The sequence below is a fragment of the Sarcophilus harrisii genome, chromosome 3, assembly GCF_902635505.1.
Source record: "Sarcophilus harrisii chromosome 3, mSarHar1.11, whole genome shotgun sequence".
In the NCBI taxonomy this organism is placed as follows: domain Eukaryota; kingdom Metazoa; phylum Chordata; class Mammalia; order Dasyuromorphia; family Dasyuridae; genus Sarcophilus; species Sarcophilus harrisii.
Genome location: NC_045428.1, coordinates 544,340,350 through 544,368,094, shown reverse-complemented (window position 1 = coordinate 544,368,094; position 27,745 = coordinate 544,340,350). Strand labels below are relative to the sequence as shown.

At 36.8% G+C, this 27,745-nt stretch overlaps 1 protein-coding gene across 11 annotated transcripts in view; it reads right to left on the bottom strand.

Moving 5' to 3' along the window:
• Positions 1-27,745, bottom strand: part of MACF1 (microtubule actin crosslinking factor 1) — a 398,054-nt gene that overhangs the window by 226,747 nt on the left and 143,562 nt on the right. For 5 of the 11 annotated variants that reach the window (XM_031962224.1, XM_031962206.1, XM_031962223.1 and 2 more), the window contains 4 exons: positions 19,065-19,126; positions 6,948-7,037; positions 4,436-4,531; positions 2,001-2,078 (listed from right to left, as the gene is read on the bottom strand). In XM_031962224.1, the coding sequence (XP_031818084.1) occupies positions 2,001-2,078; positions 4,436-4,531; positions 6,948-7,037; positions 19,065-19,126 (326 nt within the window). Of the gene's footprint in view, positions 1-2,000; positions 2,079-4,435; positions 4,532-6,947; positions 7,038-19,064; positions 19,127-27,082; positions 27,485-27,745 lie in introns of those variants that run through there. The other 6 variants (XM_031962212.1, XM_031962225.1, XM_031962221.1 and 3 more) reach the window with 3 other exon arrangements.

Here is a 27,745-nt window from a genome sequence, read left to right as displayed (position 1 = left end):
ATCAACAAATCTAATGGTCTTTTCCACAGCCCTTGGCTTTATTTAATTGCAATACATCAGTTAATACTGTTCACTCTCTCCTATAATAGCTTCTGGGGTCAGCTATGTGGCTCAGTGGATAGAGCACTAGGCCTGGAGTCAAGAAAACCTAAATTCAAATCCAGTCACAGATATTTACTTAAACTCTGTCTGCATCTGTTTTCAGATCTGTAAAATTGAGATAATAAAAGCACTTACCTTCCAAGGTTGTTGGAGGAAATGATCAAATCAAATCAAGGTTGCTGAGGCCTGCTGTTTTCACCTTTGAAATTTATCTCCTGTATATATACCCCCATTTTCTCCTCTGACACTGTTCTTTTTCAATTATTATAAAAGTACTTTTTGTATTTTTTCCTGTGAGTCAATTCGGGGTTAAGTGACTTGTCCAGGGTCACACAGCTAGGAAGTGTTAAATATCTGAGATCAAATTTGAACTCGTCCTCCTGACTTCAGGGCTGGTGCTCTTATCTACTGTGCCATGTAGCTGCCTCAACTTTTAGCACTTAAAGCACTACAAAAATCTGAATATTATATCATTATAGCTAATAATAATAATAGTTAATTCTCAACTTCTGCATTCAGTAGAATAAACTATATATGGGGATACATAACAAGAATGGGCAATCAAGAGAACACACATAAAACATATTTGTCTACCCATCAGTACACTTATGTCTTGAAATCCAATCTGATAAAGACTTTTTATATCTGGCATCTTCATTCTTTAAATATTTTTAGGAGACTTCTAAGGCTTTGCACCAAGACTATAAGATTTTACAACTGGAGTACATTTCAAAAGATCATTTGCTAAATCCCTTGTCATAATCCAGGCCCATTCTCTTTGCAAAGATTTCTAAGGCATTTAGAATAATGAGCTGGCCTCGGAAAGAAGACCCAAGTTCAAATCCTATCTATTATGGCTTATACTAGCTGTGAGACTCTAGGGCAAAAGGTACAGGCCTACATTAGTAGATGAAATTTACTATACAAATGAAATCATAAGTTTACTCCCTATATTATATTCTATGAATAGTATCTCTACAACTTGGTAGTCTTTTGTAGTCCCCCCCAAAAAAATTCTTGCCCTCAAAACAATGTCTTTTGTAAAATGAAAGGATGGGTATTTAAATCTGACTTCTCTGTTTCTTCAAACAATTCTACTACATATAGCTCAAGATCCATGCAAGACAGAGTGGAAGCTCAAGTGATGAAGATGTAGAAGTCACCTGTGTCCTTGGAGACACAAGTGAGTAGGCCCTATTCATTAAAATCAAGCATGTATCATCCTTACCCCATTTGTTTTATTGTAGGATCCTTGGCAGACACCTAGATCTTATAAGATATGTCATGAATATCCACTGATGCTATGTAGCAAGAATATAATATTGCTGTATTATGATAGAAAGATTATGTAAATGATAACAGGTTGTGGCTATGTCTAAGTAACCTCAAAGCTGGAAAAGAAAATCACTAAATGGGAGTGCACACAAAGAGAATCAGCAACCCATCCATATGTAACAAGAGCAGCAAGGGAGCATTAAAGTGCACAGAGCACTGGGCCTGGAGTGAGGAAGACTCATTTTCCTGAACTCAAATCTGGCCTCAGACATTTATTAGCTGTGTGAATCTGGGCTGGTTCCTGTTTGCCTCAGTTTCCTTATCTGTGAAATGAGCTGAGAGAAATGGAAAACCACGCCAGTATCCTTGCCAAGAAAATCCCAAATGGAGTCACAAAGAATAGTACACAACTGAAAATTACTAAAAAAAACCAAAAAAACAAAAAAACAAAAAAACATCTCTAGTAATGTTTCCTCCCAGTGACTCCCAGAGAATGAAGTCAGAACTAGGTTACTGCTTCAGCATCATTAAAAACACATTGGTTGATCATTACTCAGGGACCAAGAGTTCTTGAAGCATTTTTAAACCATGGAAAAGGAAGAGTAAGGAGGAAGCAATCTTACCTGCCGCTGCTTCAGGAAGTCCAGAGCAATCTGCACATTTTGCAGTCTATGGAATCGCATCCTGCCCTTTTCTCGGGGCTACAATAAGAAGAGAGAAAAACTTTTAATTCTGCCTGCTGCTCTAAATCAGGTCCCTTTACCATCCTTTCCAAAAATTAGAAACTAGACTGGAAAAGAAAACCTCTTTACTGAGTCCTTAGCTTCTGAATAATTTCTTTGAAGATTTATATCTTCTCCAACAGCTGCATCCCCAAGTTCCATTACCAACAAATAATACCTTGGTTGTCATGCACATCACAAACACAACACACTAATCACTGGTGTGAATTCAGTGTATCAGCCTTTGCTAGTTGTTTTGTGTGTCTAAGTTTGGCAAACTATGACTCTCGATTGTTATTTCCCATTGTTTACAACAAGAAACTTCCTTAAATCAAAGATTAAAAATAAAAATCTACATTAAGAGAAGGGTGGGAAGATCTGGGGGACCATAACACTGTACTAAAATGCTTTATTTTCTAGGAAATGTTCTCTAGTAGATGGGAACTGTTTGCAACATACTCTAGAATAGAAAGGGCAAGTGAAAATGCTCAGGAAAGGAGCAAGAATTTAGGGAGAGTATGGTAATCAATCTTTTATAGCTACGGAGTGACAAAAGGTAACAAAGTCAGCTTCTTGTTATTGTGCGAAATATCGGTGGGGGGGAGGGGTGAAGGGAAAGAGAGGGCAGAGAGGGGAAACCTGAGGTATAATGCTGAAACAATAACTTTTAGCTGTTGCATATCATACCCAAGAAAAAAGGTGTTTAGACCAGGATCACAAACCTGGCATCATGGCACCAAAAGGATCACAGGGAAGAGACCTATCACCACCACAGAAAGAACTTATTTTTCTAATTATGGTAAGTAGCAGAATGACTAGTTTTGTATCTGGACTCAAGAAGACATGAATTCAATTCTGACCTAAGACATGTACTAGTTGTGTGACCGTTAATCTCTGTCTGCTTCAGTTTCCTCATCTGTAAAATAGGGATAATAAAAGTATCTTCCTCCTAAGGCTGATGTGAGAACAAAATGAGACAATATTTGTAAAAAATGTTTCATAAAGCCCTATATAAATACTGGCGGCTATTTTTATATTCAACTAAAAGTGAATCCAATCATCTTTTCTGGTGAGTATGCACAGAACTATTTAATTCTATAACATTTTTGGTATTCACATGCTTTTATCCATGTTAAGTACAAATCCAGAACTCCTTTTATTCTACCAATATTGGCACCAATGTATCCCTTCTATTAAACTGTATTTAATTAGCTCCTATGTGCCAGTCTGATACAACAATAACATCAAGGAGACTGTGTAGATCTGCTTCAGACACCTGATCAGAGAAGACTGGGTGCCAATCTAGCTGCTTAATTGGAAAAGAGAGCTAATGTAGGAGAAATGGGTGTAGCAGAGAGAGGTAACAGATCATCCTTTCCTTCCATAAGGCCCTTATAGCAGCAGAAAGACTAGGGCACTCTGAAAGGGTTCCAAATCTTTCCTGGGCAAAAGGATGTTTTCTAAGTTATAAAAAGGAATACGTGATTTTCCCAATAAAAACCATTCTCTTATCACCTCAACTGGGGTAGTCTGAATATGACTCAGGTAACAAGAGTCTCTGAAATATCAATTCTGGAACATGGGATTCAAGATCACACAGGAGATTAAGTGGGTTCAAGAGACAAGGAATAGCACTCTGTAACTAGAGAGATGTCCCTATTTCTAGAAGTAGGATACTCTGGTGGAGCAAAGAAGTCTCCCTATGGTCTCTCTAGTCTCTATGCTGTAAACATTCCCTACCAAATTCCTTAAACATACCAACACTAATAACATGCAAGGTTAAGTCCTTCCTGTCTATCAGCAAGGCTACAGTCAATGTTATTCAAAGCTAAGCAACTCCATGCAGTGAGGGCTTGGCAATGACAAAGGGAGGGGTTTCTTTTCCCCCTGCTATTGCCTCTAAGGGAGTGAGCAACAGTTAAAAGGTGTTTCAGTTAGTCTTTGGAGGCTAGGAGATATAAGCAAATAACTGACATGCTATCACTCAAACACTCCACATTCTCACACTGCAGGCCACCTGGAGACCTCTTCTCCAAAAAAACCAAAAAAAACTGGATTTTCTTAGCTATCAGACTGCTCCAAGTCTCCAGGTCCCAATAGAATCTCTTGCCTCCTCAATATCATTACCTGCCACATGTCTTCAAACAATCCAAAATCATTTAAGAGTGTGGCAGGAGGCACAATTAATTTTAACTATTCTCCTGGAGGCAAACTCCTCCACTGGAAAGGGAGGCAATAGTTAACTGAATTCCTGGAGACACAGAGAGAGATAGACCATTTTATGGCTCCTGCAGTGTCAGCTGGGATATTGATGACTTCAAGGGTCCAAGACCTACTACATCATCATCATCTTCCTCCTCCTGCTCTTCACTGCTTGCTCGACGCCAGGAGGGCATGCTCACCAGGCGAAGGGTCTTCAGCCCTGCTGGCTCCTTTGGTCAACAGGAAGGCCACAGACACAAAAGAACAACAGGAAATCCACAACACAAAATGGAAAAGAGAATGAATGTACCACAAATGAAGAGGGGTAAAAGAAAGCATGAAAAATGTCTCCCTCCCAAAGAAAACAAGAGAAAACTCTTGACTAAGAATAAAACGCATCTTGCTTTTGCTGGTCACTTATCCTCTTCGGCTATAAGATACAAAACAAAAAAGAGAATGAATGTAATATAGATGAGTAGAAGGGAAAACAACAGGAAAATACCCTACCTCCCAATGAAAATGAGAGATCAAGACCAGAGCAAATAATTATATTAACAACAAGCTATCTCAAGTGCTGAATGATCACTCATGAATTCTAGTTAAAGGAGGAAAGGAAGGGAGTAGGATAGAGGTGGATAGGAGATATCAACTTTCCACAAGTGACAAGTAATATTTCAATAAACATCTGAGACAATAATAAGAGGCCTCTCTTATGGAAGCAAACTAGGAAAAAAAATTGGATTTCATTAGGATTTGAACTTAATGTGGTAGGAGTCCTACTATGCAGGAAATAATACAAAATTATTGTAGAATGTTACCTATAAAATAAATTTGAACATAAAAACATACTCACCAAATACACTAAACAAAATGCTCAATTCATTCTTAAGTGAGGACTAAGAAACAAGTTACAAAATGGCAGCAAAATTTTGATAGGGCACACAACTTGTAAGACCACAAACAAAAGAACAGAAAGAATCAGAATTTCATATGTTAGCCACATATGCTATATATGGTTAATTCTTTAAATCCAGATGAATTTTAAAATCTTAGGACATATACATGTCAATAGAGCCAGCTGACTAATAAGCCTTTTGGTACTTCTTGGGTCCTCATGGCCAAAGAATTCATTACCTACTAGTCATCTTCCTGATAATGAATCTTCCATATTTAATTAGGCTGCAAATCAACAGAAGTTGCTGCCAATATCAAACTCAAAATCTTTCAAATTTAGTAAAACTCTTGGTGCATCTGAATAGCCCAGAACATTTCTATGGCATGATGGAACACTGGAGTAAGAATATGGTGAAGATTTGGTCAATGTAAAGGGCTGAAACTCTTGAGTTGATGCACTGAGGACAGACAACCAAGCACTTAAGGCTAACTACCGATTGGATAATACTCTATTAGCATATATTTAGAAAATGGCCCTTCCCACTATTCTGTGCTGGTTCAATCTTTTGGTGTATACAGAGAATTGTGGGAAGGATTAGGGGGTGGAGCAAGACAAGCCAGAGTCACTTTGGCAGTAAAGGAAGAGAAGAAAGGTCCTGTGTCCATCCTGTTCACTTCTACCCCTAAAGACCAAGAATAAAGACCAAGGACTTTTGCTTATCCTGACTCTGGCTGATTCTAAGGTATCCAGGGTGCTAACCTGGTCTTCACAGGTCAATATCTACAAAATTCTATCATCGTCCCCCATTTCCTTAAAGGTTAAAGGATCTCATGATATAAACCCATGGAATAATGTGCCTATAAAGTCTATGTGCTTATCCATTCAAATTTGCATGGGCAAAAAAGCTGCAGGCTGACAGGAAGGGAAGGTTCATGCTGTATTGTACTACAGAAGTAAACAGACTAAGATGAGGCTAGGTTTTTTTTTTTTTAAAGAAAATGATTTTAAATGTACTGAAAGCAGGGATGGCCATCTTCCTGAAGTGGCAACTCACTCAGGCACAAGGGGAGAAAAATGAGGTTGTTAAACATAGACGGGATGGGGGACAGAAATACTTAGGCTTTTAAAGGCAAACTAAAGGTTCTCAGCTGATCTAAGAAAAAGATCAAAGATCATAGACAGATGGAAAACTGACAATTTCTAGGAAGAAAAAACTTATACCTGTTCAATAAAGTTGCGCTTCCAAATGACCCCTCAAAAGTTTGAAAACTGACAGAATATTAACAAATATAAATGTAGAGAGAAGGAAAACTTTTAAGATGGGAATATCCTATTTCTGGATTCTACTGAGAAATAAAAGTATCAGGACAGCTAGGTGGTGCAATGGAGAGAGCACCAGCCCTGAAGTCAGGAGGACCTGAGTTCAAATCTAATTTCAGACACTTAACACCTCCTAGCTGTGTGACCCTGGGCACGTCACTTAACCCCAATTGCCTTAGCAAAAAACAAAAAAACAAAAGAAAGAAAGAAATAACAGTATCACTTAAGTCACAATAAAAACAATGCCTATGTAGTTACATGTTTCATTCAAAAAAAAAAAAAAAAAAAAAAAAAAAGAGACCACAAACGTCTTCTACTATAATAGAACAATGTGTCTTGAGAAGGGAAAAGAAGGAAACCAAACACACATAGACCTACATACAAAAAGACTAATGACCCCACTACCCCATGCCAAGAATGTAGAAGCTCACCAATTTGATCCCAGAGAGAACCTCCAGAAGAGATATCAAGTTATGGCCATCTCGAAGATCTTCATAGAGATCATTAATGTGTTTACGGACCTGTGGATGAGAGTAAAACAGACACTATTTAACCTGGAATAAATATAATTATGTCACAGCAAACCCAACATTCACAATACATGATAAAAGCTTTGAATTCAGAGATTATCCAGGCTGGGGTAGTAAATACAGAGGAGATGGCATATATACAAATTAACTATAACATAGAAGAATAAGAAGAAAGGAATGATCCAAACTCAAAGCTCTATGATAATTTGAGGAAGTAGAGAACAATTTTAGCTGAGAAGACTAGGGGAAAGCTTCTAGAAAGTATCACTTTCTATCAGGAAAGCTAAACCCTGAAGGAGGAAAAAGATTTCAATCGGTAGAGCTAAATGGATTCCTGACCCTTGGAGGGAGAGGGAGAAAGAGCTATATCTATTACCAATCTGGTTTGGAACTACAACAGTAATCCCAGCTGCACACTTGGAAATTCACAATGAATGCTTTAAAACACAATGTTTTAAAACATCCTTAAAAGACTTACTTGGTTCAGAAGATTAAGAACTGAGCTATTACATTCTGGCTGCCAAAATAGTGATCTCCAAAGTGGAGCCCTGCATGACATTTGTTTAGCAGGTTACTTTCTCCCCTTAAAAGCCAGCAAGGCTTTTCTCCAACACAACCAAACCTATGTTTTTCACTTAACATTCCTCTTGATTCATCTTTTCTCTATAGAAAAGCTCCCTCATTCAGGGCCATTATAATCTAACTATTATCCAGGAACCCAAACCAATAGCTATGCAGATCCCAATCTCAACCCACATACTCATTCCTTGATCCCCAGATCATTTAGTGACTATAGCAAGATATACCTCAAACAACAGATTCTACACTCTAAGGGCAATGAATGGTAAGAATATTTTTACCCCACCCTTTTCTCTGCAATTTGTCTCTGTCTCCTTTTTTATATTTGCACAGCCACCCTTCTCGTTCAGGCCCTCATCACCTCTCATCCAGTACTGCAACAGTCTCCTAATGGATATCCATTCTTAAGTCTTTCCCCAATCCAATTCACCAACAACATAGCAACCAAAGAAGTTTTCCTAAAGTCCAAGCCCAAGTATGTCAACCTTACTCAATAAACTCCAGAACCTCTCTGTTGATTCTGGGATTAAATATTATTTCATCTTAGCTCATCTTTTAAAATTTCTATGATGTCTAATTTTATAAGATACATACGTCTGAGGCTGGATCTGAACTTCAAGACTTCAATTCCTACATTATAAATGGCAATACCAAGTGCCTCTAGGAATAGCCAGCTTGCTACCCACTGCCACTTCTAGACTTTCCCCTTGACCTTTTTTTAAATCAGCAACTATTGTTCCTTTGAAGTCCACACTATGTAAATTTTTCAACCAATAAAGATGCTGGTGATTTTTGTCAGAACGTTCTTCTTCCTTCTTTAATGAGTTCAGTGGCTAGTTCTAGTTCCTCCTCTCCAGTTCCTGCTCTCATATTACAGGGCCTCAACATACATAATTATATGTATTAATAGTGTTAATTATATGTATCATCATATCATATCATATTATATTAATACAAGTCGTCTTTGCTAGTTCTTCATCCAGCATACATGGAGTGACCTAAAGTTCTGTTTTAGACCCTCTAAGCATTTTCCAGAATAATATCTCACTTGGTGATCTTATGCCTTCCCATGGATGTAATTATTATGTCCAAAGCATATGATTCCCAGATTTTAATATCCATCTGCAGTCTTGCAGCCTGCCTTTTGGAAATGTTTAATATCCTTTATGTATCTTTAAAGGAACATGTCCAAAATGGAACTCATCTTCTTCCCACCCACCAAAACCCAACTTCTTCCCAGCTTTCTAACTATGGTCAAGGGCCCCCCAACTTCTGAAGCATTCCGCCCCTATAACTTTAGTGTGTCATCTCAGTTTCTCACTCAATCACTCCATATAGTCAGTCTTTTGCTAAATTTAGTCATTTCTACCTTAACAACATCTCTCAACTTCCCTACACTCATACAGCTACAATTAGTTCTTGTCAAGACTGTTACAATAGCCTTCTGGTTGGTCTCTACCTCCAGCCTCTCCCCACTCCAATCTTCTAATCAACTACAAAAGGGATTTTTCTTTATCTCTCCCTCTCTCTCTTTTTTTTTTTTTTTTTTTTTGGTTGAGGCAATTGGAGTTAAGTGATTTGCCCAGGGTCACACAGCTAGGAAGTGTTAAGTGTCTGAGGCCAAATTTGAACTCAGGTCCTCCTGACTTCAGGGCTGGTATTTTATCCATTGCACCACCTAACTGCCCAACAAAAGGGATTTTTCTAAAGCAAAGTCTGTATTAACCCTTTCTCATTACTCTAATGGCTTCCTATTACCTCTTGGATAAAATATAAAATCGGTTTGACAGTTAAAGCTCCTACGACACAGTTACCATCCTGGTACAAGTCCTTATCTCCTCTCATCTGGACTACTGAAATGGCTTTCTGGTTGATCTCCATGCTTTAAGCCCCTCACTAACTCAGCACCGTCATCAAATTCCAATGGTTCTTTATTATCTCCACAATCAAATATAAAATGCTCAATTTGGCATTGAAAGCTATTCACAATGTGGTCTCTTAACCACTTATTTCCCTCCACATACTCCATGATACAACTACACTGGCCAACAGTGCTATCCTTTGCACATGACAATCAATCCCTTCCCCTATACCTTTGCATTGAATGTAAATCCCATGACTGAAATACTCTCTTTATTCACATCCAGAATCCTTGGCTTCCTTCAAGAATCAGCCTAAATCCTCACTTTTGCAAGAGGCATCCTAATACCTTTTTCTCTTAAATCATCTTCCACTTGGTCTGTATAACTTATATGTTCCTGGTTTTTTATATCTCCCCCATTAGAATGTATAAATTTGTTACATTAAGCCATAAAGCTCACTGAGGACAGGGACTATTTCTTCCCCACCCCCACCCCCCACCCTTTTTTTTTTTTTTTAAACTATCCCTGTCACTTAGCACATCGCCTGGCACTTAGAAGTACTTTATAAATGCTTGTTTACTATTATTAACCTTCCTTTTTAGAAAAGAAATGTTATGGACAGCATTGGCCTTATAAAAACCTCAAGGATGGGGGAAATCTAGAATAGTTAATGAGTCATCAAAAGAGAATGCCATGATCATTAAGAGTCAGCATGGTTTCACTAAGAATACATTATGTCAAACTAACCTCATTTCTTTTTTTTTTGATAAGTTACTAAGTTGGTATATCAGGGAAATGGCATTGACTCAGTGTTATCTTGATTTCAGCAAGCCACTGACAAAGTATCTCATGATATTCTTATAAATAAGATGGTAACATATCAGCTGAACAGTATTAATATCAGCTAGCTAAACAAATGTACCACCAAAGAACAATGATTAAAGCTGATTAATCTAGGGACTGCTACAAGGTTCTGTCCTTGGCCCTGTTCTTTTCAATATTATTTTGCAGAAAACATAGCTTATCAGATATATAGATAATAAAACGCTGGAATGGAAGGCTAATAATTCAGACCAAGCTAGAATCAAAATCATACAATGTTAGGCGTTTAAGGCCTTGAAAGACCATCTACTTAACCCTCCTATATTACAGATAAATAAAGTAAGAGCCAGACTAACTGCTAAAACTCAGACTAGAATTAAAGCCTTCTGACAGCTTCAGGGCTCTTTCTCTTGCACACTATTGGTTTTGTTCTGGGAGAGATGGTGGCTCTGAGATGAGGAAAGCAAGCAAAGCATTTCTCAGTTAGCTTATGAAAGAGGAAAAGCCAACAGTTAAAACATTTAGCCAACAGTTTAAAACATGTTCTAACTTTCAGAATAGGCACTTGCAGGTAGTCCAAAGTATTTAGTACAGGAGGCAACTGTGAGGCACAAAGGAAATGTTATTTCTTAAATATCACTTGTGATAAAATAAAGATATACCTGTTTTGATTGATTTAATTCTCTTAACCAGTAACCTTCTAGAATGTATGTTTTTTCCTGTGGAGCTCAAAATGTTTTCCAGGGTTAACTTTACGAATATACACTAATGCTATACATACCATCCAAACTGGTCACTGTTGCTACTTGGTTGATAATTTGGGTGGTTACTTTATAAATCTGATGAATTTTTGCTCAAATAACCAAAGGATGATAGATTTTATTTGTCAACAAACATTAGTTCTTGGCATAGGAAAGAAAACACACAATAAATGTATTCTTTTTGTTTTACTTTAAACTGTCTATTACAATAAATCAGAATACAAAATCAGAACAACCTCCGTAGGCTCAGACATTGGTAGGAAAACAACCAAATGAAATTTAATGGAGTTATTTCATAATATAAGGATAATAACAATAATATTGTATGAGAAAGACTTAGCTTGGCAGCAATTTGTGTGAAAAAGAGATAGGAAAATTTTAAGAGAACCAAAATTTATTACAGGATTGCAGGATTTAGAACCTGAGGGGCCTTACAAAGTACAAAGTCCAATCCAATGCCTCATTTTATAGATAAGGAGAAAGGGGAAGAGAATAAGCATTTATATAGTACCTACTATATACCAGGAACTGTGCTAAATGCTTTATAAATATTATCTCATTTGATAATATATTCATATGTTGATAAACTGGATAACTGATTTGATAATGGAATAAGAAAACTTGAAGCCTAGAGAGGTTGTGACTTATCTAAACAAAGATTAGAAAGAATTGAGATCAATTGCCTCCTAATCAAGTTCTAATTCCCCTCCACTACTCGGTTTCATGGAAACAGCAAAGGGATACTGCTGAAAAAGTGAATGAAATTTGAGGCTATCCTCAAGTATACTGTCAACATCATGAGAAATAATTCCCACAGTATTCTAGTCAAGACAACATCCAGAACACAATGTTCAATTCTGAGCTGATTTTAAAAGGGGTCTTGTAGAAACCAGAATGTGTTTCAATGTGGATAACCAGAATATGAAAGTGGGTATAGACAGAGATATATAGAAGAGATGTAAAAGTAGAAACAAGATTTGACAAAGATTGGATCTGTGGGGTGAGAAAAGTGAGAAGAAGGTGAAGATGACAAGGAGATTTGAAGAGCCCTTAACAGTTATAGTTAAGGTGGAAAGAGGGGAGGACTCTGGAGAAAAGACAATGAATTATGTTTTAGACTTTTCAGTTTGAGTTACCCAGAACAAAGGTATTAAACTCAACCAAAAAACCCAACTGGATTAAAGTGTGATTGGGAAATGTTGAACAAAATTAGTAGAAACACAGTACTACAGAGACAATAGTAGTTTGTGGTTTTCTAAAATCAATATGTGTCCTGCAAGGGATATAATTCTATTTGAGTTTGACACTCTTTACAGGCCACCTCTTGTTTGAAATATCAGAAAAGCAGTTGGAGATTGGAACTAGAGAGCAGCTGGTGCTGGATAAATAGATCTGAACCCATGAAAGGTGAGATGAGATTACCAAATGAAATAGTATAAATAGATAAAAGAGGGCAGACCCTTAAGAATTTCCTACAGTTAGCGAGTATGATCTGAAGAAGTCTAGCAAAGGAGAATGAAAAGAACTCAAAACAGGTAGAAGGGTAAACCAGGAGAGAATAATGTCATGAAAATCTAGAGGAGACAGAGTATCCAAGGGTATTACTGACAGTGTCCAAGAACTGTAGAGGTCAAGAAGAAAAAGGACTGAGAAAAGGCCATTAGATATTACAATTAAGGGATATTTCTAACTTTGTAATGAGTAGTTTCATTTGAATGAGAAGGCTGGCAGCCAAAATGCACAGAGTTGTAGAAGAATAAGGGGATGGGAAAGTAAAGACACCAATTGTAGATGGCTTTCTCAAGAAATTTAGCCCTTATACTCCAAGGAGATACTAAAGAAGGGAAAGGGACCTGTATGTGCCAAAATGTTTGTGGCAGCCCTCTTTGTAGTGGCTAGGAAAATGAATGGATGCCCATCAATTGGAGAATGGTTGGGTAAATTGTGGTATATGAATGTTATGGAATATTATTGTTCTGTAAGAAATGACCAGCAGAATGAATACAGAGAGGCTTGGAGAGAATTACATGAACTGATGCTAAGTGAAATGAGCAGAACCAAGAGATCATTATATACATCAACAACGATACTGTATGAAGATGTAATCTGATGGAAGTGGATTTCTTTAAAGAGACCTAATTCAGTTTCAATTGATCAATGATGGACAGAAGCAGCTACACCCAAAGAAAAAACACTGGGAAATGAATGCAAACTGTTTGCATTTTTGTTTTTCTTCCCGGGTTATTTTTACCTTCTGAATCCAATTCTCCCTATGCAACAAGAAAACTCTTTGGATCTGCACACATACATTGTATCTAGGATATACTACGACATATTCAACATATATAGGACTGCTTGCTATCTAGGGGATGAGGTGGAGGGTGGAAGGGAAAAATCAGAACAGAAGTGAGTGCAAGGGATAATGTTGTAAAAAAATTACCCTGGCATGGGTTCTGTCAATAAAAAATTACTATAATAAAAAAAAAAAAAAAAAAAAAAGGAAAAGAAAAAAAGAAATTTAGCCCTGAAAGAGAGGAGAGATATAGGGTGATAATTACTAGAGATGGTAAGAAGAAGAAAGAATAGAAAAGGCATGGATATATGTTTGTAGATACAAGAAACAGTAATTAGTTTAAAAAAAAAAAACCCAATTAGTAATTGACTGGAGAAATTTGATAAAGGTGTAATAGAGTAGAATCACTTCTTATGTAGAAGGCTCTCCCTCCCACCCCCAAGGTACTTTAGCCTCAGCCACTACCTTCCTTCTAACTCTGTGTCAGTCTTCTATGAAACTATTTATAGGCTGCTTCCCCCATTAGTATGTATGGTCCTCTGGGATAGGGACTGGTTTTTGCCTTTCTTTTTATCCTCAACACAGCATAGTGATTGGCACATAATAAGCCTTTAATAAGTGTTTGCTGATTGATTTGCTACTGATCTCAGTAGCAAATTTCCTCTTTCCATGTCTAATTTCTGATTTCAATATAGAGAACACTTTGGTATGGAAATTACCTTTATTGATGAAGATGGAGAAGGGGGGAGACTCATCCATCTGTAACTTACAGTTTTTGAGAGCTTCCTCAGAGTTCTGAGAGGTTAAGTGATTTGCCCATAATTAGTTACATTACTACCATGTGTCAGAAACAGAATGTGAACCCAGATATTCCCAAGACCAAGGCACTCCTTTGAACTCTTACACATAATGTTTCCCTAATACAACAAATCAAAATTTGGGGGGAATTAAGGAAAAGCTCTATTTTTTGATTCAAACATCAATAGAGAAAGTGGTTTAACTACAGAACACATAAAACAAGATTTGGTAGTTTTAAGTAAGCACAGATTCCACATAAGCTAACACTGGAGTGTTACTAATGCAGTAAACCTAGCCACACTGTAAAAGAAGCAATGACAAACTAGAAAGTATCCAAAGGACTTAGAATTAGAATGTGCCACTTCTTAAAACTGCCACTTTTGGTTCCCTCATATATGTAATGTTGTCCTTCCTCCCATCTACCTCCTGAATTTCCTTCCTCTCTTCAAGACTCCATTATCTACTCAGGCTTCATATCTACAATCCCAGGGCTTTCCATTTTCTCCTAGTTGTTAATATCTTCCTTCCCAAAAGTACTGTAAATATCTTTTATATAAACTTATCTGTATATATGCTGAATCCTCTAGTAGAAGATAAGCTCCCTAAGGACAGTTAAATAGCACCATAGTGCACAGAGCCTTGAGTTTGGAGTCAGGAAGTTTCATCTTGCTGAGCTCAAATCTGGCCTCAGATATTAGGCTTATGTGATCCTGTGCAAGTCCTTCACCTTTGCCTCAGTTTCCTTGTCTGTAAAATGAATTGGAGAAGGAAATGGCAAACCCACTCCAGTATCTCTGCCAAGAAAATGGGTTCACAAAGAGTCAGAAATGACTGCAGAACATTGTACACAGCAATAACAAGATTACACTATGATCAATTCTGATGAACATGGCTCTTTTCAACAATGAGATGATTCAGGCCAATTTCAATATATTTGTAATGGAGCATCTGCATTCAGAAAGCAACTGTGGGGACTGAATGTGGATCACAACATTGTATTTTCACTATTTTTGTTGTTATCTGCTTTTCCCCCCTCATTTTTTCCCTTTTTGATCTGATTTTTCTTGTGCAACATGATAAATGTAGAAATATGTATGGTAGAATTGCACATGTTTAATATATATTGGATTACTTGCTGTGGAGGGGAGAAAGTGAGAGGAAGGGAGAAAAACGTGGAACACAAGATTTTGCAAGGGCAAATGCTGAAAACGATCTTTGCATATATCTTGAAAATAAAAAAAACTATTATTAAAAAATCAATTTTATACTTAAATAATAATAGGGACCATTTTTGATTAGAGAAATGCAAATTAAAAGAACTCTGAGGTACCACACCTCACACCTATATTAGATTGGCTAATATGAAAGAAAAGAAAACTGGTAAATCTTGGAGGGGGTATAGGAAAATTGAAACACTAATGCACTGTTGGTGGAGTTGTGAACTAATCCAACCATTCTGGAGAGAAATTTGTAACTATGTTCAAAAGTTTATTTTAAAAGTCCATGAAGTCTGAGTATAACTTTTAATCCAGCAATAGCATTATCCAAAAGAGATTAAAAAAAAAAAAAAAAAAAGATATGTAGAGATAAATTTCAACATTCATTTTTCTAAAACTCTGTTTCAAATTTTTCTTCCTTCCTCCCTCCTCTTTCACCTTTCCCCTTCCCCAAGAAAACAAGTTAATCTGATCTAGGTTAAATATGTGCAATTTTTAAAAACATATTTCCATATTTCCATTGTGCAAGAAAAATCAGACCAAAAGGGGAAAAATTTTTTTAAAAGAGTAAAAACACCATGCTTTAATCCACATTCAATCTCCATAAGTTTTCTCTCTGGATGTGGATGGCATTTTTCATCCCAAGTCTATTGGAATTGCTTTGAATTATCACACTGTTAAGAGTAACCAAGTTCATCACATAATCTTATTGTTACTGTATAACAGTGTTCTCTTGGTGCTGCTCACTTTACTCAGCATCAATTTATATGTCTTTCCAGGCTTCCTCATCATTTCTTATAGAACAATAATATCCCATTACTTTCATATATCATAACTTAATCAGCCATTCCCCAACTTAGGGGTATTCACTCAGTTTCTAGTTCCTTGCCACTACAAAAAGGGCTGTTACAAACATTTTTACACATATGGGTACTTTCCACTTTTTTATGATCTCTTTGAGATACAGACCCAAGTAGTGAGAGACAAGCAGTATGCTTTCAGAAAAACCTGGAAAAGACCGATAGGTAAAGTGAAGTGAGTATTACTGAAAGAACATGTAGACAGTAACAGCAATATTATGTGATAATCAACTGTGAATGACTTAGCTATTCTTAGCAATACATCAATTTAAGACAATTCCAAAGGACTCATGATTAAAAATGCAATCCACCCACAGAGAAATGCTTTAATATTTTTGGAAGGTTTTTTGGTCTACATTTTTTTTTTTTGGCAACATGATTAATATGCAACATGACAAAAAAAATTATATGACTGCACATGTATAATTTACATCAAACTATTTGCCTTCTCAAAGAGGGAAAGAGAAGAAAAGAATATGGAATTCAAAAATAATTTTTTAACATTTTTACAAGTAAATGGAAAAGATATATAAATATGTATGTAATTATAGAAAAAGATAATCTAACAATTCAGACAATATCTAAAATGAAACCATAACATGGAAAAGAGATAATAATCCCAGAGACACTTTGCTTCAGAATGAAGCTAGATGGTAAAGCAAATAAAGCATTGGCCTGGAGTCAGTAAGACCTGACTTAATTTCTGGCCTCAGACACTTAACTTTGTCATCCTGGGCAAGTCATTTAGTGATTTAGTTTCTTCATCTATTGAGTCATTTTTCAGTGTATCTGATGGGGTTTTCTTGGCAGAGGTACTAGAGTATTTTTCCATTTTTTTCTCCAGATCATTTTACAGATGAGGAAACTGAGGCAAATTGGATTAAGTGGTTTGATCAGAGGTATACAGCTAGGAAATATCTGAGGCCAGATTTGAACTCAGGAACATGAGTCTTCCCAACTTCAGGGCCAGCACTTTATCGATTGTACCAATTTGCTACCTCTATCTAGGGATTAGTATACCTCTCAGGCTTGTTGTAAGAATAATGTGATAATTTTTTTTTTAATTATAGTTTTTTACTTACAAAACATATGCATGGGCAGTTTTTCAACACTGACCCTTGCAAAACTTTCTGTTCCAACTTTTCTCCTCCTTTCCCCCCAACTCCCTCCCTAGATGGCAGGTAGTCCAATACATGTTAAAGAGCGACATAATTTTTCAAACCTTAAAGTTCTATGTAAACACTAGTTATTTGTTATTATTATTATTATTATCATCATCATCATCAAATCTCGTTGTAAAAAGAAGCAGCATGTTTCAGTGAAAAGGACACTGGCTGTGCACTTGGAATATCTGAGTTCAGTTCCTATCTCTGTCACTTTTGTATGCAAGTCCCTTAACCCCTTTAAGTCTCAGTTTCCTCCTTTGTAAAATGAAGTGTTTGGACTGAATTATCTCTAAAGTTCCTTCTCCTAAATCTATAACATGATATCTATGAAAGGTGTCCCAATATAAAATAGCTACTTGAATCAGGACTAGGAGGAAAAAGAAAAGAAGAGAAATTAGTGAAGACTTAAGCAAAAGCTTGGCCAATCTCCCATTTCTAACAATGCTATGGTGTGTTCCCTTGGTGCCTCTCTTCTATAGACTCCTTTTACCACACAATACCAAAGCGTAGATCTACCAGGCAGCACCAGCTGCAGCTTAGCAGCAGTGAGCCACAGTATTTATGTTCAACTATAAAAGACTTAGAAAGCAGGCCCCAAATAAAGTATCTTATTTTGGTATCTTAAGTTCTCCTAGAAGACCAAGACAGTACACCAAACCCACAGTACATGGATTTGGTGTTCTTGTTGGCTGACTCAGGATCAAACTGTCAAGTTTGTCAGAATGTCTGATTTAATATCCTTGCCCTCCAGGAATATATCTGATCACCGTAAGTAGGTCCCATATATCTTGATTTGCCCAGATACAAAACTCCCAGTCCTATTCTTATTTCAGAGACATCACCGGATTATACAAAAAGAGAAAAATTATATTTAAAATATTTTATAAACTACTTTGAGATTCTTGGAGTAAAATACTTTATAAATCTCAAACAATACTGCTATTTTGAAAATCTCCATCCCATCTCTGGAAAATGATAGTAAGTACAATTATCAGTATGGGAAAACTGATGAGAAATATAGGACTATCATGGATATCTTGTAAAGATGTTCTAGTTTAACATCCTCATTTTATGTAACTAGAAGCTGAGGCCCAATTTCTTACAGCCATTCTTGTGATCTTATCTACATTATTCTAATTCTGCTTTGACTTTTGGGGGAAAAAATACCCAAATTTTATTTTCTATCCCTACACCTCCACCTTACCCCTGTAATACTATACATAGTACTATGGCAGACTGAAGTAGAAAGAAGCACTTGGTCAAGCAGATGAGTTAAAAGTCAGGAGAGAACTGGTTTCTGAAGGTCCTACTTCTACACTTCCTAGTCATGTGGCTTCACTTAAATTCCTTAAGCCTCAGTTTCTTCATTTGTAATATTAACATAGTAATAACATGGTAATAAGGCCCTTCCTTTCTACTTCACTGGAATATAGTAAGGATCAAGCACATATAGATATACAGTATAATTTATGAAGCACTATACAAAAGTATGGTATTATTATTATGATTACTATAGAAATATAATAGTGAATTATCCAAATGCTGTATTTGGAAGACTCCAATAAGAACCCCAGGATTGAAATAAGAGAAGAGAAGGAAAGGAAATACATAGCTGTAACATAGACATAATGATCAGAACAGATGTATGAGAGAATCTTACCTTCATCAAATGCTTGTTGACCCATTTGGTGAATGTTTTCTTTTGTACACGGTCCCGTTCATCTATTTAAAAAAAAAACACAAAGGTGGTTCTTGGTAAGTACTACCCAAGTAAAAATCTAATCATATCTATACTGGTCCATGCCCAGATTTTCTCAGAAATCTTGGTAGGACTGGATTCTACCAAAAACAAGGTGATATTAGCCTGGTAGTCTGAGGGACAGCTTGGACTCTCTTTCCTCAGAAGCCAGCAAAAACATGAGCTTCAAAAACTAATTAGTAATCTGGCATCATGGAAATTTTCCTTTCCTGCTTTGAGGATGTTGTCCCAGCCTTAAGGGATGGGATATACTTAAAGGATGACTAGCTTAAATAGTCTTTAACCCTTATAAGAAAAAATCTCTGCTTCTACGATTAATGAGGATTAGGCAAAACCAAATGATGGGCACTGTGACACTGTCCTCTTTTCCATACCTCACTGTTTCCTTCATTTCAGTTCTCACTACTTTTGATGCAAACTTCCTTTCTCTTAATTAAATTCAATTAAACAAACATTTATGAATTACCTGTCATAACAAGGAACTGTGCTACATGCTAGGGATACAAAAATAGTTATGATCCAGGTTTTGCCTTGCCCCCAAAGAGATCTTTCCCTTCTGTTAAAACCTTGCACTATTGTTCATGGAATTCTCATTAATCTCCATTACCTATCTTATAACCTTACAAAAGTCTTATAAGGCTAAAAGTTGACAGGTAGCATCACATCATTCTGCATTATACCACCACTGTGGAAAAGTAGTCTTCTATTTCTTCAAGCTCAATGGGAGAGAAAAACGCATAAGTTACTTCTTTTCCATACACAACTCATTCCATACACTTTGTCCAACTAATTTCATTTAAAGTCCTTGGTGTAATTATGCCCAAAAGACTATCAAACCACACATAACCTTTGATTCAGCAGTGTTTCTACTGGGTCTATATTCCATAGAAATCATAAAAGAGGAAAAATGATTTTATGTATGTGCAAAAATGTTTGTAGCAGCCCTTTTTGTAGTGACAAAGAGCTGGAAATTGAGTGAATGCCCATCAGTTGGGGAATGGCTGAATAAGGTGTGATATATGGATATAATAGAATAGTATTATTCTATAAGAAATGATGAGCAAGTTGATTTCAGAAATAATCCACATATCTAACATTACTTCTGTGTAAATGACTCTCAATCCAAAATCTTTCATATCCCAACTTCTTAAAGTCTAGTTCTCCTAGTTCCATATATCTCAAACATTATTATCTGGATATCTTGCTTATCATTTTACTCAGTAAGTCCTAAATAGAATTCATCTTTTCCTTTCCCTCAAATTAGCTCCTTTTTGTGATTTCCCTCTTTTGCTAATTATTTCAGACATCAAATAATTGAAGCCATCTTTGACTCTATTTTCTTTAATCTATATTCAACTGAATCTATCAAAATTCTGTCAAATCTTTCTTTCTATTCCCACTAATACCTTCCCCAAGTCCTCAAACATATCATTCCTAGATTATTTTAACAACTTCCTCCTAACTCCTAATTTGATCTGACCCTATTTTCTCACAGATTCAACCTACCCTGCACAGGATTTAATTCTCCTTAAATAGTTTTTATGATATCACTCTTCCTGTTCAGAAACTTCCAGTAGCTCTCATCAGTGCATGGGTTCAAATTACTCATAGTCAATTTGCCTATACTTTGCCTTTCAAAATTTTTTATTTTATTTTAATTATTTCCTAGCTTGAATTCTAGATGAAGAAAGAGAATAAATATGAAACTCAAGAATCATCCATGTTCCATCTAGGCTAGTATATTCATTTTTCCTCAAATTTCTCTATTTCCTGTTATCAATGATTCCATGTATGGATGATACAGTCCTGGCTGGTAGAAATCCTGTGTTTTCTTGGTGTTGTTAGGCCAAATTTAGAATAAGTGATAGAGAGAACATCTATACTCTGCTGCAGCTAAGACTCAAAAGCTTCATTGAGTATACAATCAACTACAAACAAAAAATAATGCACCATAACCTTTTCAAGTTAAATAGTTTACTACCAATGTGATATAGCAGATCTTGATGCAATTTTCAATCTTATTGAAGGAAGAAACATCATCACAGAAAACAGGGGAGTGTAAACACAACCCTGCTTCACTCCACTGGTGACTAGGAAAGCATGAGAACATTGTCCTTTATCCACAACAGCACAAGTACGCCATCATGAAACTGGCATATAATACTGATAAACTTAACTGTATATCCAAATTTCATCATGATCTTCCACAAGCCCTCACCACTGAGAGTATCAAAGACTTTGATCAGGTTGATATATGTTTCATACAGATCTCTGCTCTGCTCCTGAAATTTCTCTTGGAGTGCCTGACAGCAGACACCAGGTTGATTATTTCTCAGCCCTTTCTAAAGTCATGTTGGCTCTCAGATTGATGACTACTTTTCAAATGAAGGATCAGTCAAATAAGAAGGAATTTGGCAAGAATCTTGCCAGAAATGACAAAGAGAAAGATCCCTCCATGATTGTCACAGGACAACCTGTTTCCTTTTCCTTTACAGATATGGATCAATAGAGACATCCTTGATCTCCTGGGGATAACCTCTTCTTGCTATAGATTCTGGAAGATTTTATTCAACTTCTATATGAGCGTGGACCTGCCTTGTAGATCTCTGCTGGGAAGAAATCTATAGGGGCCTATAATATTCATCTATTAAATATTCATTAATTCACCAGATATCTAAGCAATACAAACTGTCATTGACTAAATAAAGTCTCTCAACTCCAAACACATAATTTTCCTTAAAAACAAGACCAAAAGATTGTTTTAATTCTTTAATCAACAAATATAAACGTGTGTGTATGGGTAGGATTATATGGGAATTGTGGTCCTGTACAGTTTTGTCCCTCCATTATGTACATCCTGTATATTCAGATTTAACATCGTAATAATTGAAAGACTAAGTAACTAAAGATAAACAAAGAGACCTACTGCCTAATTTTCTTTAGAATGATCACAAATTAATATCACTCTCAGGTCTATTTATTCCATTATCTGTAAGAACTCCAGCTGTTCTTCAAGATCCTTCTGTGAGGATAATACATGGGGTAACATAATATTCCAGGCAATTATCCTCCAGCACAAAAATCCAGTTCAACTTGAGGAGAAATACTAGAAGTCAAGTCATAAATATGATTATTACTGGCAACCATGATTGCTATTGATTTCACCTTCTTAAATCAGCCTTTTACTATAGCCCTTTGGAAGAGGCTTATAAAGGACATCTACTCCCTATGCTGGAAAGGTCTATCTATAGCCAAATCAGTTCCCTCTGAATTTAAATGACAGAATAAACAAAAATTGTAGCTCCCAGGTATAAAATATCAATAAGCCAGTAATAAAAAACAAGCAAACAAATAAACACTAGTATACAAAGCAATACTGTTTTTATGAGGAGAGGTTGACACTTTCTAACCAAGAAAGCAGAGGCTTAACACAGGCTTTTACATCTACCCCCTAAACTAGGACTAAGAAAGATTCATGATAGGAAAATGTCAAATAAACAAATGAATATGTATGAATCGATGAAAAGGCCTTTACTAAACACTTACTCTGCATCAAGCATTGCACTAAGCGCTAGGAAAGCAAAAAGGGCACTGGACTTGGAATCAGAGGGTTTAGGATTAATCCTATGTAAATGGACACATATATATATTCATTCAGAGATTGTTTCCTAATTTGTAGAAGGAGGAATAACAGTAACACATTTTTATAGCACTTTATATTTCAACAATACACCTTTTCCCTGTAAAGTAAGGTAGATAATGCAAGTAATGAAGTTTAGTGACATGGTCCAAAGTGACCAAGCTAGTGTCAGTCTGCATTCAAACTCCCAACTCCAAGTCCTGTGTTCTTTTCTATTATATAAGGCTTCCTCACAGATCTGTTATTAATGCCATCATAATTACAACCAAATATAATAGCACACACCTGTAATCCCTTCAGTTAGGAGGGTTGAGGCTGGCAGATATCTCTTGAGTCAGGGAATTCTGAGTTATAATGGGCCAAACACTAAGTTAAACCCCAATAAGATGAGCCTACAGGAAAGCAGTGGAGGGGGGAGATGTTAAACATAGGTTCCTAAAGGAAGGGAGAATCAGCCTAGGTTGGAGAAGATTAAATCTATAATAATCAGTAGTGGGATCAGGTTTCTAAGTAGCCATTACTTAGGAAAGATAGGGATATTAAGATTTAAAAAACAAATAGTACTATTACATAGACACCTAAGTCTGATCATCAAGAGGGGGTAAATATGGAAGGAAAACAAATGAGTCAGAGATAGCATCTTTCCAGATCAGTCCAGGAAGACAACTATGCCTTCAAAACTCAGAATCCCACTGTCCATTAAAAAGACCTTAGATTTACACATTGGCACAATTCAATTTTTTTCATCAATTAATTTCAGAGGGTCTTTTTATTTGTCTTTATTCATAGCTCAACTCAGTGACACTACCACAAGCACTTGACCCTCCATTAAATATAGAAAGAGGAAAACCTTGGTCTTATTCCAAAGTATTACCTTACCCTCCCCCCCAAAAAAAAAATTTTAGAGGCCTACAGCCCTATCTAGAAATTCCTTATGGTTGCACAGAAAAAATGTTTTATTTCCTTCTTGAATACCACATTGTCAAAGATATTGCTTATCCCTAGAACTAAACCACAAACATTAAACCTTAAAAACAAAAGGTAATCTCTGAAGATTTCCAGGAAGGTTCCTAAAGTTTCATGGGAAAATCATTAATATCTGGAGCAAAAAATTCCAGGATGGCTTGTTGAGTCACTTGTTGAAAAATTCCAAGAGGAAGATATTAAGTTTGAAAGAACATGGACAGATTAGCAGGAATGTCTTCACACTGGCCCAGAATCCCTCTAAAGAACAGCAGTAGAGCAAGAGATAAAAAGAGAAAGTGGGTTAGAAAGACAGTACAGGGAGAAAGATGGAAAGTTGAGGGAGACAGAGGGACAGGAAAATTAAGAGTTATACAGATAAAGAATAGAGTAGATAGGGATACAAAGAAAAGGCATAAATTTTATACTCAGGAAAGTACAGGATTTGGATTCAAAGAGCTGGGATTGAATTACAACAAATTTACTAGCTATATAAGTGACCTCTGTGAGTCTCATTTTCCACATCTGCAAAATGAGGAGGTTGATTCCATTAAATAAATTATAAGTTTCCTTCCCACTCTTTTTTTTTTTTTTTTTGGCTGAGGCAATTGGGGTTAAATGACTTGCCCAGAGTCACACAGCTAGGATGTATTACATGTCTGAAGTCAGATTTGAAATCAGTTCCTACTGACTTCAGGGCTGGTCCTCTATCCACTGTACCAACTAGCTGCCTCATCCACTCTTATTTTTAATGAGCCTAAAATATTAGGGGATTCAATGAGCTAAGGTTTATAAGATGAGTGGTTGATATATTAATGGGTTTTTCTTCTTTTTTTTCCCTTTGTTTCAATGCCTTGTTTTAATGTTTCAATGATACACTGAAAACATGTAAGACACAAAAAGGTGTAAAAATAAATGATTAAATTTTAAATATGCCATATTTATGTTTAATATAATTTGATAGTCATATTATTACATAGATTCTATTAAAAATAATGTGAGCATTAAAAACATTATTTTTAAAAAGATCATTAGCAAATTGAGAATAGTTTCAATTGAGTAGTAGGGTTAGAGGACAGATTGCAAGGACCTGAGAAATGAGCAGGTGATGAAAAAGTAAAGGCATCACTAGAATAAAGAGTATTCTAAAAGCCAGGTAGTTGAAGAGGAGGACAGATACACAACAATAGCTTAAGAGTACTGGAGTGAGGGGTGTGTGTGAGATCAAATAAAAGGTTTGGAAATAAAACTGTATATATAGGGAGAATCTAAAAGTGAGAAAGAGGGAAGATATGATTACATGAGATAATTTCCTAAAAGAAAATACAGAGAAGATGAGTCAGGTAGAAGAGTAGAAAGAAGAAAATTTTAAGTGAAGATGTATAGGGACTTGAGTTGTGAGATGTGGGAGGAAAGCAACTCCAATTGAACACCTTGATTTTCTCAGGAATGTGAGAAGCAAGAAAAGCTGCTAAAAGACAAGAGTGGGACTGTAAGGAGAACAGAATAAGTTGGAATAACCACCAAGGGAAGATGTTCACAGTCAGTCACAAGATGAAAGTTTTGCGGCAATGAGGCCCCAACTGAGATTAGATAACATAAATCTAGAGGCACCTCAATCAGGAATAGGAGGAGGGTCATGTGACATTTTTCAGCAATCTATGTCCTTTGAAAAGTTAGTTATTTACAGATATTCCAGGATTACCAGAGATAAGAGAAAGTGTGTGTGTGTGTGTGTGTGTGTGTGTTTCTTGAATGGGGTGGTGGGGTAAAGTCAAGTGATAGTAGAGATTCAGTTGTTGTAATTAAAAATTGAATCATCAAGTAACCTCAGTATAGGCTGAGCCTAGGCTCAGAAGACTGCTTTAGGACAAGATGCCCCATTAAAATACATTCTCACAGAGATCATCTCTGTTCTACATTCAGCTGATGTTCATGGAAATACCCTTTCATTGAAGACAATTGGCTTTCTGCTACCAGCCCAATCCTAGACAAAGTTCAGGCTCATTCCAACAATCCACATACCTCAAGGTAAAAGTAGTAAAGGGAAATTTATAACTAGGCTCCAAAAAATGGGTTTGAACAAAATTTTGGACTAAGATTCTGCAGAAGGAAAAAGAAGGTACCATTGGGCCAGGGTGCCCAAGAAGACTGAGGGAGGCAGGCAGAGTGACGAGGAGCACTGGACCCTTGTCTTTAAGAGCTCAATAACTACCTTTACTTTCCCTGCCCCTAGAGGGGGAGGGAGGAGGGAAGGAAGAGAAGGTATTTCAATTGATTTCCAACCTTTTAAAGCTCCAGAGGATTCCTTCAGCAAGTCTCAGAAGGAACGCCTCAATGATTCACAAGATAGGGAATTTGAATAAGACACTGAAAAACCAGGGCATTAATCCACCACCATTTCTGCTTTTCAAAAGCCTAGGAAGATTTCATTTCTAGTGATAATTTGCTCATTTGAACTAGAATCTTGTTCAGATATAGAGACTTAGAATACATGTTTTGATATAAACTTTTGGACCTGAAAGAGGGAACAGTTAGAAAGAGCACTGAACTGGAATTTAGTTTTGAATATAACTAATATACCATTACTGTAACTTCCCTGGGTCTATGTCCCCATTAGTAAAAAGAGACTCAATAAGGAGGGTCCTTGCAGACTCCAATATTATATGATTCTTTACCATCTAAATTTCATTTACTTATTCCCCTAACCCCCAATCTTTCTTTAAATCTTTGCTTCCAGATCAACTTTACAACTTTTCCCTTCTCCAGTCCAGTCCCTGGACTCCAGTCCAGACACAGCCATTAGAAAATTCAAGTGCAACAGGTTGAGAGATGATCCCCAAAGAACAAATCTTAGTAGTTCATCCAATGTATATTAGGGCCAGGACTCCACCCTGTTCCTTCTGCCTGCTCAAGGGTGAATTCATAAACTATAAGGAACCTACTTCTGCTAAAAAAATATACCACAGGCCTTCAGAATCATGTAACTGTAAGTTAGCGTGGTTTCCTGATACAGCCAGACAAAATAATGCAAACACACAAACTAGTCCCAAAATATTCTCTGTCTTTCTGTCTCTGTCTTTGTCTCCCTCCCTCCCTCCCCACCCCATCTTGTGCCTGGCCTACTCATCATGCTACACTCTCATCTCCTCCCAAAAGAAGTTCCTCAGGAAGTCCAAACTACTGCAATATTTTAATGAGCCCAAAGACTGAAAAGCCTGGAAAGTTTCAGACCATAGGATTCTATGAGTCAAAAGAGAGTCCTGGTCATGCCTGACCTTCAGGTCCACGGGAGGGGAAGGCTCCAGATACTAACCCATGCAGCACATTCGGCATACCAGATGGGCGTTGAATTCTCTCTCCTCTTGATAACTGGGCCACATGATCCCCGGTAGCTTCCTACCTGCACAGCTATGAAGAAAGGGGGATCCACACGGTCCCTCTATCTCTTGGCTTGGGGCCCCTCTGCAGCTACAACAGAAAAGGGCTGGAACTTTAGGTTGAATTGAAAGACAGTTCAGAGAAGCAACTCCACCCACCACTTCCTAAGGGCCTCCTCCCCTAGAGATCTGAGTGAAGAAACACCTCCCTGGGACAGTGTTCCAAAAAATGGGTCCAGTTCTTCTAGGAAATTGATTCATGTCCAAAAATGGTACCAGCTCAGTGAAGAGTCCCATGCAAATTAACAATATAACAAGGGAATAAAAACTGAAAAAATACAAAACCCAACCCAACCACAAGGCAGGTTCCTCGGAAGTGATCAATCCAGTTCAAGTAGGAGCAAGTTCTATTGTGACTCCAGCATTGCAACGCAAAACCTTGTAGTCAAATGCATATCGATTAGGTAGATGTCATTTCTCTCAGTAACTTTTCTTCAAGGCTAGTCAATTTAAATATACCACTGACAAGTCAGAGACAGCTTACACATTGCCCAACATCCTGCTCCATCGGTGGTTTCTTCTCAAGTAGAGTCAAGTAG